Raw genomic sequence first — 12,891 nt, 5'->3', positions numbered from 1 at the left:
TAAAACGTGAAATAATTTTTACAAATCAAAGAATGAAAATATCAATTTTAGTATCTTTAAGCATACATTATATGTAAAAATGTCATTTGTTAATAAAATTGCACATCTCTAATTTACAATTTAATGTTTTTAATACTTTATTCCTATAATAATTATATTTATTCTTTATTACTTCACTCTTATATTGATTATAATACTTTATCCTCTACAGTAAGCATAATCATGTTTGTTTGAAGAATTAAATATAAAGCACTGATAAATACTGCATTAGCTCTAAAAAAAATTAAGCAAATATATATATAGATAAAAATACATGAACGATAGCAAAATAATGTGAATAAGTAAAACTTACTGTCCCTCTTTAAAATATTCTTTTAATGTATTACTAAATCGTTTACTGTATTTCACAAATTCTCGTTTACGTTGATCTAGAGCCTGTTTACCTGCAGATTCTGGTATATATCCTGTAACTTCATTAACAGCATCTAATAATTTTTTAATAGCACTGGCAATTTCCCTGAAAATATTTTTATATTTAATTTCTATAATTCTTGAATTCAAAATTAATAATAAAGAAATGTAATATAAATTAATTATACTTAATTGTTTCAAGAAACGTTTTACGATCAGTTATTTCATCTGGAATTCTACTTAATATCCTTTTCAGTGAAGTAGATTTTCTATTAAGCTCTGGAAATGCATTTTCTGAACGTACAGAACGATATTCTACGACTATTAATATTAAATACAATTATTATATTATACAATAAATGCTTTGTTAAATATAGATCAGTATAAAACATATACCATCACAGTCAGACGCAACACCCTGTAACCGAAGCACACTTTCATTCATATCTAAATTAAGATCTGCACGACGCACAAGACCTAGTATTAAATCGTAGGTAATTCCTGGATGATTAAGTTCTGCATTGGATAATGCTTTACGAAGCATTTGAGCAGCTACCAAATTTTGCCTTTCCAACTGAAAGAAAAAATTGTTTTCAATTCTAATTTTATATTGAAAAGTACATTATTCTTACATTTTTTAAACTTTTTTCTTAAAATAATTTAGACGGTAATTTGAAAATTGCCCATATAAAAATCATTTATAAATTATTATTTTGAATAAACTATACAATTAATATCGAAACTTACTTTTGCCAAAATTGGACGTAATATTACTGGAAGAACAAGTGATGTAACTGGAGTCTCATCGCCCATTGTCATTCTTTATAGGTTTTATTTTTTATTTGTAGGTCAACAAATGCAATTTTGTGCTTACACACAAGAAGCAAATAATTAACACCAATGATAAGAATAAAAATATAAAATCGATTGTTATATTGGAAAATATAAACAAATTAAATTTTTTATTACGTTTGCCGTTGAGAACAGCTGTCAAATGATTAATTCCAAGATAATTAGGTTACGAAAATCGTTACGGGAATACAACACAGGAAGTAAGAAAACTCATCTAATATTAATTAGAAATTATCACAATATTTTTTCACTCAAATTCAAGTTTAAATTAACTAATTAAAAATGAAATGTGAGTAGTTGAGTAGATATGTATACACGATCTGTACAGTAGCATTTTTATAACACACTATTATGGCGACACCTTCATATGATTTCGAATTCGTATCATTTTAAAGTTTTTCATTTAAATTATTATATACATTAATAGAATTGTTCTATTATTACTGTCATCACGGCAAAAATTTAATGAATATATTAATGATTAAATATATATAAATATTATCTATCTTTTTAGTTTATATATTTTAATCATTTTGCTATCATGTAATATATTTTTAATTAATAAAAAACATTTTTAGACAGAAAAAATTAATTTTTTAAAAATTTTATTACCAAAAAATTCACCCTAGATATATTTAATTGTGAGTTATTTGTATCTTAATGATCATTATAATCACATATTAAAAATGAATATATAAAAATATAATACAAAAAAAAAATATATATATATATATATATAAATAAATGTAATAAATGAATTATTAAAAATTTATTGAGTTTTTAGAATAGAATACGGTAAAAATAACATTTGCTAATTATACTTCTTGCATGGGATTTTTTTATGTCAATATTTATAATTCTCTTATAATACTTATAGAACTCGTAATAACTTATAACATTAAAAAAAAACAATACTTTTAATAATCATGAAATATATATATATATAATTAATTGGTTTCTATACAAAAGTATCCATTTGTGTTCATAAAATTTTTGGTTGAAAAAATAGACAGTTTACTATAAATATTCTATGCTGATAGTAGTGCTAATAATAGTAGTTTTATGCTAAAATAGTTTTTAAATTGATTTTAAGAACCCTTGCATTTAGACTTAATAAATTTTCGATATATCAATTCACATTTAAAGATGAGAAATGTAAGTACAATGCTTAGTCATTTTGCAACACACAATTACAATATGAAAACATTCTTATTACTTCTTAGCAATATTGGATAAATCAATTGTAATAATGAAATGTGTAAAACAAATTTTAATCTTAAAATATAGTGGTCAACAAAAACAAAAATAAATATCTTAACTGTACATTTTATTAGTGAACCTTTAATATCTCATACAAAAACAATCGTTTAATTTGAAATTTCATATATGAAAATTTCATAAGAGATATTAAACACTTATTTAAGGCACATATATACTTGAGATAGAATTGTATAATTTCTATATAAAATACAATAATTCAAGTAAATGCATAATTCTTATAAAATTAAGTTTTATATGCAAATATATAGTTTTAATATTATAAAATGTATAAAATGTATGACTTGTTTCAAAAATTTAATAGAGAGCATTATTTGAGAAAAACAATTTTCTCATTTTACTTTGGTTGTTTTTTGCTTTTTGTCATTTGTGGTGAAATTTGCGTTCCTTTTGAACTACAATTACGACTATTAATGATTTCATCAATACTTTGTTTTAATGCTTCCATTTCCAATATTTCAAGTGGAAGAGTTTGAGTAGCAATTTCTCTAGCATTAGATTGCCCATCAAGCTGTATTAATCTCGAGAACTCTGGGCAATAAGATGATAAACTGGATTCCAGGTCACTTTTAGTTGATTTTCTATCTTTTCCTTCAAGATCGTCTTTTGTTTTTATATCATTTGACTCGTGAAAAAGATGTTTCAAAACTGTTTCATCTTCAATCAAATATTTTGTTTGACATTCTGTGCTAATTCGTTTATCATTATTACGATTAAAACTTTTAGAGCTCTTATTGCTTTTGCTTTTACTTCTATCACAAATTTCCTCGAATTCTAACATCTTTGTGCTTTCTTCAATTTGACTATCTTCATTATCGCTGTCTTGATTATGTTTCATCTCATTTCTATCGTCCAAGTCAATATCTTTATGGATGATATCATTTTGTTTTTCTTCGCTACTTAAATTTTCATCACTATCACTTTGCCTTGGAAATAAAAATGGTAACAATCTTTCAGCATCCTTAAGAGCTAATGTTCCTTCGTCTAAGCCTGCACGTCTTTTCATGTTTGGTACTTGCAATGGTACGGTATTTGAACCAGTTCCAAATGACAGAGCAGATAAAATTTGAACACCTAATTGACTCTCTTGTGAAGTTGTACTGCCTCTTCGAATGGATGGTATAATTTTAACTGATTTAGATTTTTCATAATCTTTTCTTCCTCTTTTATACGCTTCAGATCTTTTTCTTGTTCTTTCCGGAAGCTTTTTCCTTCTTTTATTATTATTTTTATTAACTCTGCTAGTTTTTAGCTCGGCTTTTATTTCACTAATAGATAAAGCAATTTGAGAATCACAAGAATTTCTTCTAGATTCTACAGATACGCGACGTAAACTAAAACTGTACTGAGAATCAGTTGAATTTCTACGATTACTTGATACAGATCCACCAACTAATGCACCTCTTCTTGTTACTAATTTCGGTAAAGCTGCTGCCCATGTTGAACTAAAATCTTGAGAAGCTACAGAATTAAGATCAAAATTTAAGCCAACTGGATCTTCATGAGTATTGTGAAAGCTAATTGATAAACGTCCTGCATTATTAAACATTTTTCTTTTTGCAAATGCTTGAGCTATCACTTTATGTTTCTTTAACTTGACTGGTTCCTCAGTTTCACGATTACATGTCCTAAAAATTGGAAAAACATATTTCTATTTACTTATAATACTGTAATTGTATAAAATTTGTATGTACCTTCTGAGAAATCTTATCCAAGTATCAACTGTTGAACCTGTCCACACCCAAGATGACATTAAAATACCAGCAAAGAATGAAGCTAATAAATGTAACTGTAGCTTGGCAGCACTGGGTCTAGATTTCATTTTACATTCTGATACATCTGCATACTTAGATGTTATAGAACAACTGTAAAATAATAGTATAACATATTTTTAGTTTTTAAAAGTATGAAACTTAATGTAAAAAAATGTATTACATCATATAATCCCTAAAGCTTTGTTTCCATTCTGAAGAGTGTTCAAAGTCGTGCAAGTGACAATAAAATGTTACAATTACAGCAACAAATGTAAATACTGAAAACAATCCCATTCTTACTATAGTTTCTCGAATCTTAGAGCTTGCTCTTTCTGATATAATTTCTTGGCTGCTTATTTTTAAACAAATTAATGTTATTAAACCTATAACAATTTACTTGGATAAATAATTAAAATAATGAACGATGCATTCATTTTAGTCATATTTATTGAACAATTAAAATTATAAAATTTTTATTATTATTTATACCTCTAGATAAAAAGTATCCTCCAATCAATAAAACAGTTAAAACAGGTCCAAGTACAAACCAAGCTCTAACAACATGATTATTGTAACCCACAAAACATATTCCTGTTACATTATTTCCATCTATTTCGCCCAATGCCATTATTGTTACTGTTAACATAAGTGGCAAACACCATGCGAGCAGGTGAAAATAAGCACCTTTTTTATCAATTCTATCTTGAATTTTGCCAAGTGCTTGGAAGCTCATATGCCATGTATAAGTTAATATTACAAACCAAACCATTGCTGCCATTAATGAATAATATACCAAAACAAATATTACCACACATGAAAGGTTTTCACCACTGCAATTATTTAAAAATTAAAATTTTTTTATTAATTTCAAATTAAAAAATGTATATTTTTATTATAAATACCTAGGTTCACTCATTCTTAAAGTACCATCTTTTCTACACACAATGACATCTCTACTTCCTGGTGTGAATTGTGCAAGCCATCCAATACAAGAAACCATAAAGCAACAATTTATATAAAATATAACTAATGCAGGATATTTATTTGCACTTCTCCAATCAATTAAAAATGTTATCTAAAATGTTTATTTATTTATTTTTATATTTATATAATAATGAATCAAGAACTAAATTCTGGAAACTAAAATTACATTTTAAAATAAACAATATATATTTACCACAGTGAACAGGTTGAACAAACAACAAATACCAGCTGCCCAAAAAATAAATGAATGAATTTGCTTTTGTTCATCATGTGTATAAAGGGGATCACTACATGGAATTCCACAACCATCTACTCCTTCAAAAATAGCAAGAGCATTATCAGTCGGCACTAACGGATAAAGGCACTTCCAAGTTGTATTAAATTTTAATTCGCGAACATCGTTTTTACACAGTCGAGGAAATAATTTAGTATCTTCACATTTAATAAAATTCGGCCATATTGTATGATTAAATAGAATTCTGCAAGGCCCAGATACCATTTTACACATTTCTTGAGAAGGTAGATCGACTGTATCATTGACACATTTTGGCAGAAAAAGAGAGCATAAAAATGGTTGTACTACAGCCCAACATTTAGGAATATGTTTTAGGCTTTGTAACATTTGTAGCTTTTCCTGAAAAATATTATGACAATTAATTACGTTTTTATTTTATATTATTGCCTGAATAAGACTTATAATAAAGAAATATCAATTTATTTATATGTATTATTAATAACATAAAATAATTTCATGTAATACAACTATATTTATATTTATATTACGTGATTTATTCTTTAAAAATGCTCATAATATATATTACTTACCCTTATCATAGCTTGACTCGTGTGTTCTGGAATTAAATCTAGCGTTGTTGTTTCGTAAGGTAGTCTTGTTCCCATGCACGCAACACTGTTCATCCTTACGCATTTTGCAGACCTTTTACAATGTACATAATCTGTCGGCAATTCTCCAAGCGGATATCTATCTAATAGATAACTTGAATCCTTAATCCTATGACGACCTAAGTCATTCCATGTTTTGTTATCGTTGTTACCATTTACTGTATAGCTTCGATCTAATTCTAATTTTGCAGAGGATAAGAGAGCAGCCAAATGTATCAATAGTATCATCTAAAATAATAAAATTTAATACTAAGACAATACAAATTTATAAATAATATTTAATTTCATAGTATTATAAAATAGATTTTTTTTTTTACTATACTTTAATAATCATACATGAATTCAAATTTGTTTATTATTTTCAATAATTTAATAAACTACCTATCAAACACAAGCATACTATCAAATTATATAATTAGAAAAAATTTGTTTTTCTAGAACAGAGATGGTGTAGGTCCAATGATTTTTCGAATTAACTATTATTTAACGTTTTAAATATTACAATCTACCAGAAAGGATGAGCATTGAAAACTCTGCTTAAATCTTTTAAATATAAATGCTTATGAAAGTCATTCATTTTGTTCGTTTCCTTTTCCAAAGCATTTTGCCAAAACAATGATACACGTGTTTTTTTTTGACATTGCACAAATTTAACATTAAATAAAATAACATAAGCGACATAATAACAAAAGATAAACCTTTTTTGGTAATCATGAGCTCGAGTACTCCTCTGTTTCCTACGTCTTGTTAAAATACTTCTTTTTCTTCCTTGGAGGGCAAGGCGTCTCGCGTCCTGCGAGATAGTATAAGTGTTGGCGTCGTTGGCGACGCCGCATCCCCCCGCAATAAGTATAAGGGGCTAGGACCACACGCACTCACTCGGGACTCGACACCGGCCACCCACGGCGAAGGTGAAGCCACGCCGTGGATTTTTTCTTTTTCCCTCTCTCCAAGACCCAACTCTCAACCCAGCTCACTCCCTCTTCAACCTGTCTTAAATTTTTACTCTTATCCCTCACAACCATAATGCAGTTACGGCTGTCGCGTTTTCACAATGAACGAGAATATGGTTGCGCGCGCGCTTACCTTAAAAATTTCTAATGGCAGTTGGACGTTTTTCGAACAGTCGGTAGACGTCGCTACACTCGTGTTTGAATTTTGATCGTTTATATGCTCGATTCGAGCGAACCTTATCTAGGTAGTAGTTACTAATCCGCAATCGAAGTCTTTCTAATGGATGGATACATTCATATAAGATTTGTAATTTGTTGTTAAGGCAATTTATTTTATATTGGTGAATTCAATATACGGTACTGCTTAAAATAGTATATTCTACAATTAGAACCTTAAAGAGTTGAAATTTGTTTTAGCTATATACAAAGTAGCTTGTGAAATAATTGATTTACTTTTCAAAAGAAATAAAAAAGTTTAATCTCAGATTGAATATTAGAATTACATAATTTAAGAATTTAGAAGAACTTTAGATAAGGATTGTAGTTGCATCAATATACCATTATGTAAATCCATCATGTTGTCATTTAGCTATCTTATTCAACGTACATTCAATTATATTTGATAAATACCATTTTATTTTTTATAAACATTGTTTATATTAATGAAGTAGCTCAAGTAATATTGATCTATTGATAATGATTTTCACTATATATAAGGAGACCAAGTATCACTTTATTGCAATAAAATAAATTTTAAATATTAATTTAAAATAGCCTCAACTAATTAATATATCTGAATTAAATTTTAATAAATATGGTGATGAATGTAAAACATCTTTAAAAATATCGAACAAAATGTATAGTTAAAATTTGATAATAAAACATGTTACTAAAATAGATTAATATTGTTGTATCATAACAGCAAAAATATTTATTATTAGATAGAGATATTTAAATTAATAAAAATTAAGTTATTATTAATCTTATCAAAGTAATTGATATAAGTAACTTCGACTGTACATGAATATTTTTCTTATGAACATTATAATAATACTTAAAAATACTTAGGAATAATTATCTTCGCTAATAAAATAGTGATATGACAACATTTTTTATAATTTTTATAAATATTCCTATAAGTTAAAACTTTTATTATCAACTACATAAAATTATTATGGTAATGTGCACATATAATGTGCCAAGAAAATCAAAACAAAAATAAAAAATCTTTTTTGTAATTTGGTTAGATGCAGATTTTAATTTATAAATTTCAACGTATATATATTTTAAATTGTATTTTCCAATACAATTTTGAGTAAATTTTAGCAATATTTTATATAAATCATATATTGTAAATTTAATAATTCTACATTAATTGTAATGGAAATGATGCAAATAATTTGATCTGCATGCCATCAATAATTTTAACAAATATAAAAGATAAATGTTTGTTTATATTTACCATGAATTTTAAATTAAATAACAATAAATAAGTTTTATATATACAAAATTAATGAAATTAGACTTCAAATTATTGAATAGATTATAAATAATATAGGCACGGTTAATTAGATAAGCGACAAGGGGAAAAAGACAATGTCATAAGGCAGTTAGCAAATAAACTTTTAAACAATATATAATAAATTATAGAAATTTTAAGCCCCCTAATAATGTAGGAACTGATTAATTTTACTTCTTTTATTAAAATTAATTATTATGACATTATAATTAATTATATGAGATGTGAAAATTGAAATTTTTATCTAATCTTTTGGTATTTTGTAATATTATTGCGAAGTAGAAAGTTTTTATACCGAGTGAGTTGAATTTTCATCCATTGTATAAATGGCATGATGTGTTACATATGATTATTATTATTTCGGCAACTGCGATTGCAATCTACAAGTACGATAAATGCTACGAGTTCTTGTCTACTCCATGAATGACTTTGAAAGCAATATTAATCTCGTAAGTAAGCTTATTAATCGAACAAGATGACAAGCGAATGTACGGGAGAAAAGCACGGGAGTATAGTTTTCTTGTTACGAATATACTCATACAGAGTCCGTTAACGAATAATACTAAATATAAAAAAGTATAAATCAGAAAAAATAAACTGTAAACAGTGTATACAGCAATTTATTCTTTTTCCTTGAAAGAAACGATGTAATAAACAGTAATAAACGACGGACAATTACACGAAATTAAATACGCATCTAAGCCGGTACGTATAAATAAATATCTTTTATGCATTGTTTATGTTCTATATTTTTAATTTTTTCAAGTAGTATCTGTGTCTTATTTTCTATTTCTTCTCTCTCGTTTGTCACTTATGTACCTTTATTATCTTATAAGTAAATATACAGAAATGACCGTCATCCTTTGTACGATGACGGATATTACTCGTATATTGATTTTTATTTATTAATTATAACATTAGTATGTCCGACTAAGAAGTATCATCTTTTTGCAGTAGAATAATGTTAATAATGACAAGCCCTTACTAATCCAACACTCCTTTCCTTGTTGACCTATTTTTTAAAAGTTGAAATAACAGTTTATTTTACTTCTAATTGTAGTTTACAGTAATATTAAAAAAAAATCTTATATAAATTAGAAAAATTTATTTAGTTGCAATTTTACACTAATAACATAATGAAAAGCATAATGAAGACTGATCTAAAATGAGATAAAACATAATGGCGTTTTAATCCTAATCAAATGATTGAGAATATGATAATTTTACTATAAAGGCCGAACAATAAATTATAGTTCTAAAACTCTATAATAAATTAAAATTACAAAATGTATAGATATTTTATTTATGAAATTCTAATATTAAGGATTTGATATTGTTCATTTCTATTTAATGAAATCCACTTTGATTAAGCGTAAGACTGTTATATATTTTGTCGTTCTATTAAACGGTAACATTCTTTGGAGTGATTGGATTCTACATAACGTACATATATACGAATTTTTATATTTTTTTCGTTTCAATGTTGTATTTTATTCTTATTATATTGAGTACTCATGAATATCTCGTTTTCATTTTAACTTTTTCAAACGTTTCCAGGCGAACAAATTAACTGAAATTATGAAAGATATGAATTTTTTATTATTCATATATCTACCTATAATTAGAAATAATTTTCATATTCTGTATTTTAAAGTCGTAATTTTTCTGCGTTTGCTACAATGAATATTTTACATTTAAAAATTCATTTATTTAAGTTATGTAAAATATATGTTAGATGCCATAATATAAAATTATTAAGCTTTTTTGAATTGTTATGATTTGAAAACAAAATTTTAAAATGTATTGTTTTCGATCTTTTAGTGACTTATAGTAGTACTCGTTTTTTTTTTTATATCTCCTTAATTCCATAAACCTATGCAAAATCCACATGTTCTTGCAAAACAATTTATTATATTATTGAATGATAGATGATTGAATTAATTATGTATTAGGCACATATAATTTGTTGTAACTAGATAGTATATATATTTTTTCATTTTCTTTGCCAACATTTTTTATTATTCAATTTCTTTCATTGGATTTTAAGATTTCTTAGGATTTCGTGTTGCGATTTATTTTAATCATTTTTTAATCTTATGAATTAATTTCGTTTTTATATAGTAGATTTGTGTAAAATGTAATTTAAAATCTTTTATCATTCTTCTTTTAAATTTGTCATATTAGATTAATTATGTATCATACTAGAATTTATCATATTAGATGAATCATATTACTTAAAGTTCTATATCAATTGACAATATCAACAGCGCAGTTTTGATATATTACTCAATGGCAGTGAGTGGGTTAAGGTTCTAATTTTGTTCAGGAGTAATATTAATTTTTCTTTTATTGTGATTCTGTCTATATTTTATATTATTTCCCTTCCTTTTTTCTACTCATATTTTATTTGGTTGAACTACAATTGAAAAAGATTTATTAAGAAGACTATAGTTATGCCATATATTTATGTAAATCTCGAAAAGCTATTACCTCTTATTATTATTTATAATATATTTTTTAGTTACGTTAAAATGTACGAATCAATTGATAACATATATATTTTTTAATTTTATTTAATCCATTTACATTCTTATTAAAATATAGTAGTTTTTTCTATTAAAATTATTCTATTAGTTTTATCTATAATTTGCTATATATTATACTTTGACCGATAATATTTACATGAGTGAGTAAATATTATAAATCTAATAAAATGTTTTTTTATTCTATCTAATTATACTATTTTGTCTAAGATATCTATCTCTCTGTCGATTATGTAAAATAAATCATTACTCATTAAATTCTACTTCAAACAATTTATACATGTTTAAGAATCAGTGTCAGTATATACAGTTTTCTTAATTTAATTATTATTTATCGATTTCTAATTATGAGTAGTATTAAGAATGTCTGTGCATATATCAATTTGTAGGTTTGTGTCTCTTTAAGCACTTGATTACTGATAAATTACAATCAAATCTTTATAATAATTAATTAATAAAATAGAAAATTAATTTTTTTTTTCTGATTTTAAGTCATTTTAATTGATTTTATTATAAGATTATGGAATCGCTTTATAATTTAAGGAAGGTATACTGAATTCAAATAGAAAACATATTAACATTACATAGATTACTATTATAATTCGGTACAGTTAAGATATAGTTTGTAAGAGATTTTTAACTATACATAATTTAATAACTCTGATAATATTTGTAAAAAATAATTTAATTTTCAATTTTTCTATTTTTATCTATTTATTTATTTGTGGAGATAATATCACATCAAGTACATTGATACATGTTACTAACGCACATCTCATAGTGTATAAGTTGACGAACTTGAATTATGATAATAACTTAAGTTATTAACTTAATAAATTAAGATAATAACTTAATTATTGCTTATAATAAAATGGTATATGAAATTTAGCATGTTATATTATATTCTTGGATTTGTAAAGAATCTTGTAGGTAATCAGAATTTAAGTACTTTGGATACTTTGAAATTTTTAACTCCAACACAAATATATATGTATACATTTTACCAATTGTTTTAAGTAATATTTTAATAAGTCTTGTTGTACTTAGAAGACAATAAATAAATATTATATGACAAGAAATCAGTAAAATTTAGAATGTATATACTAAATTTAGTAGCTTATTATATGTAATATATACATAATATATGTGTATATATTTGATTTTTATCTAATAGCTATTATTTTGAGATTTAGAAATAACGTGAGTTAATAACCTTCTTTATAAAATACATAATATAATTTAAATATATTTGATCATACTGACTTCAAAAAAACTTAAGAAAAAGTTTGATACTCGTATCATGGATATCGTTACAGTGACGCAAAGGACCCCTGACGTCAAAAATGAGGACACGCGTTAAATGCGGATCGATCACTACATTGAACGATGTTTGCATCCCTTAAACATTCGTTTGCTATACTTGTTATAATAATAATTTTCTGGACTTTGCACTTTTTTATTTAACTTTTTTTATTCTAATTTTTAACTTAACTATTAATAGGCATAAAATAAAAAAAAATGTTCTTTTTTAAAATATATTTTATGTGCATGTATATCAGGAATATATATGTTTTTGTAAAGAGTAACTTCGCATGGGAATACTTATAATTGCGAAATTATTATGGGAAATATATATAAAATACAGTTTTTTAGATCAATTTTAAATAACAACTTCAATTAAAAGTTATCGTTAA

General features: G+C 25.3%; 3 protein-coding genes across 5 annotated transcripts in view; 1 reads left to right on the top strand and 2 right to left on the bottom strand.

The window, feature by feature from the left end:
• Positions 1-141: 141 nt before the first annotated feature.
• Ccm3 (programmed cell death protein 10 Ccm3) lies at positions 142-1,596 on the bottom strand. Of its 3 annotated transcripts, none has more exons than XM_011496413.1 (6): positions 1,381-1,596; positions 1,159-1,280; positions 808-985; positions 600-726; positions 353-517; positions 142-273 (listed from the first exon to the last, which is right to left on the bottom strand). In XM_011496413.1, exons 2-6 carry the CDS (start codon positions 1,228-1,230, stop codon positions 189-191), a joined length of 627 nt encoding a protein of 208 aa, XP_011494715.1. In that variant the 5' UTR covers positions 1,231-1,280; positions 1,381-1,596; the 3' UTR covers positions 142-188. The 3 variants fall into 3 exon arrangements, with proteins under 3 accessions (XP_011494715.1, XP_011494717.1, XP_011494714.1); XM_011496415.1 differs by having other exon boundaries at positions 1,159-1,231; XM_011496412.1 differs by lacking the exon at positions 1,381-1,596 and having other exon boundaries at positions 1,159-1,364.
• Positions 1,597-2,848: 1,252 nt separating this feature from the next.
• Positions 2,849-7,251, bottom strand: smo (smoothened, frizzled class receptor). Its single transcript, XM_011496411.1, has 8 exons — positions 6,881-7,251; positions 6,105-6,410; positions 5,473-5,913; positions 5,198-5,370; positions 4,785-5,125; positions 4,477-4,678; positions 4,236-4,406; positions 2,849-4,169 (listed from the first exon to the last, which is right to left on the bottom strand). The coding sequence occupies exons 2-8, from the start codon at positions 6,408-6,410 to the stop codon at positions 2,879-2,881; spliced, it is 2,925 nt and encodes a 974-aa protein (XP_011494713.1). The 5' UTR covers positions 6,881-7,251; the 3' UTR covers positions 2,849-2,878.
• A 1,694-nt stretch (positions 7,252-8,945) lies between these two features.
• Positions 8,946-12,891, top strand: part of rdgB (retinal degeneration B) — a 41,576-nt gene continuing 37,630 nt past the window's right edge. The window contains exon 1 of the mRNA XM_011496787.1: positions 8,946-9,359. The gene's annotated coding sequence lies outside the window, so the exon portion shown is untranslated. The remainder of the gene's footprint in view (positions 9,360-12,891) is intronic.

Source organism: Ceratosolen solmsi, unplaced genomic scaffold (genome assembly GCF_000503995.2).
Source record: "Ceratosolen solmsi marchali unplaced genomic scaffold, CerSol_1.0 scaffold29, whole genome shotgun sequence".
Classification (NCBI taxonomy): domain Eukaryota; kingdom Metazoa; phylum Arthropoda; class Insecta; order Hymenoptera; family Agaonidae; genus Ceratosolen; species Ceratosolen solmsi.
Note: the sequence above shows the minus strand (reverse complement) of the source record. Positions and strands in the feature narration are given on the sequence as shown.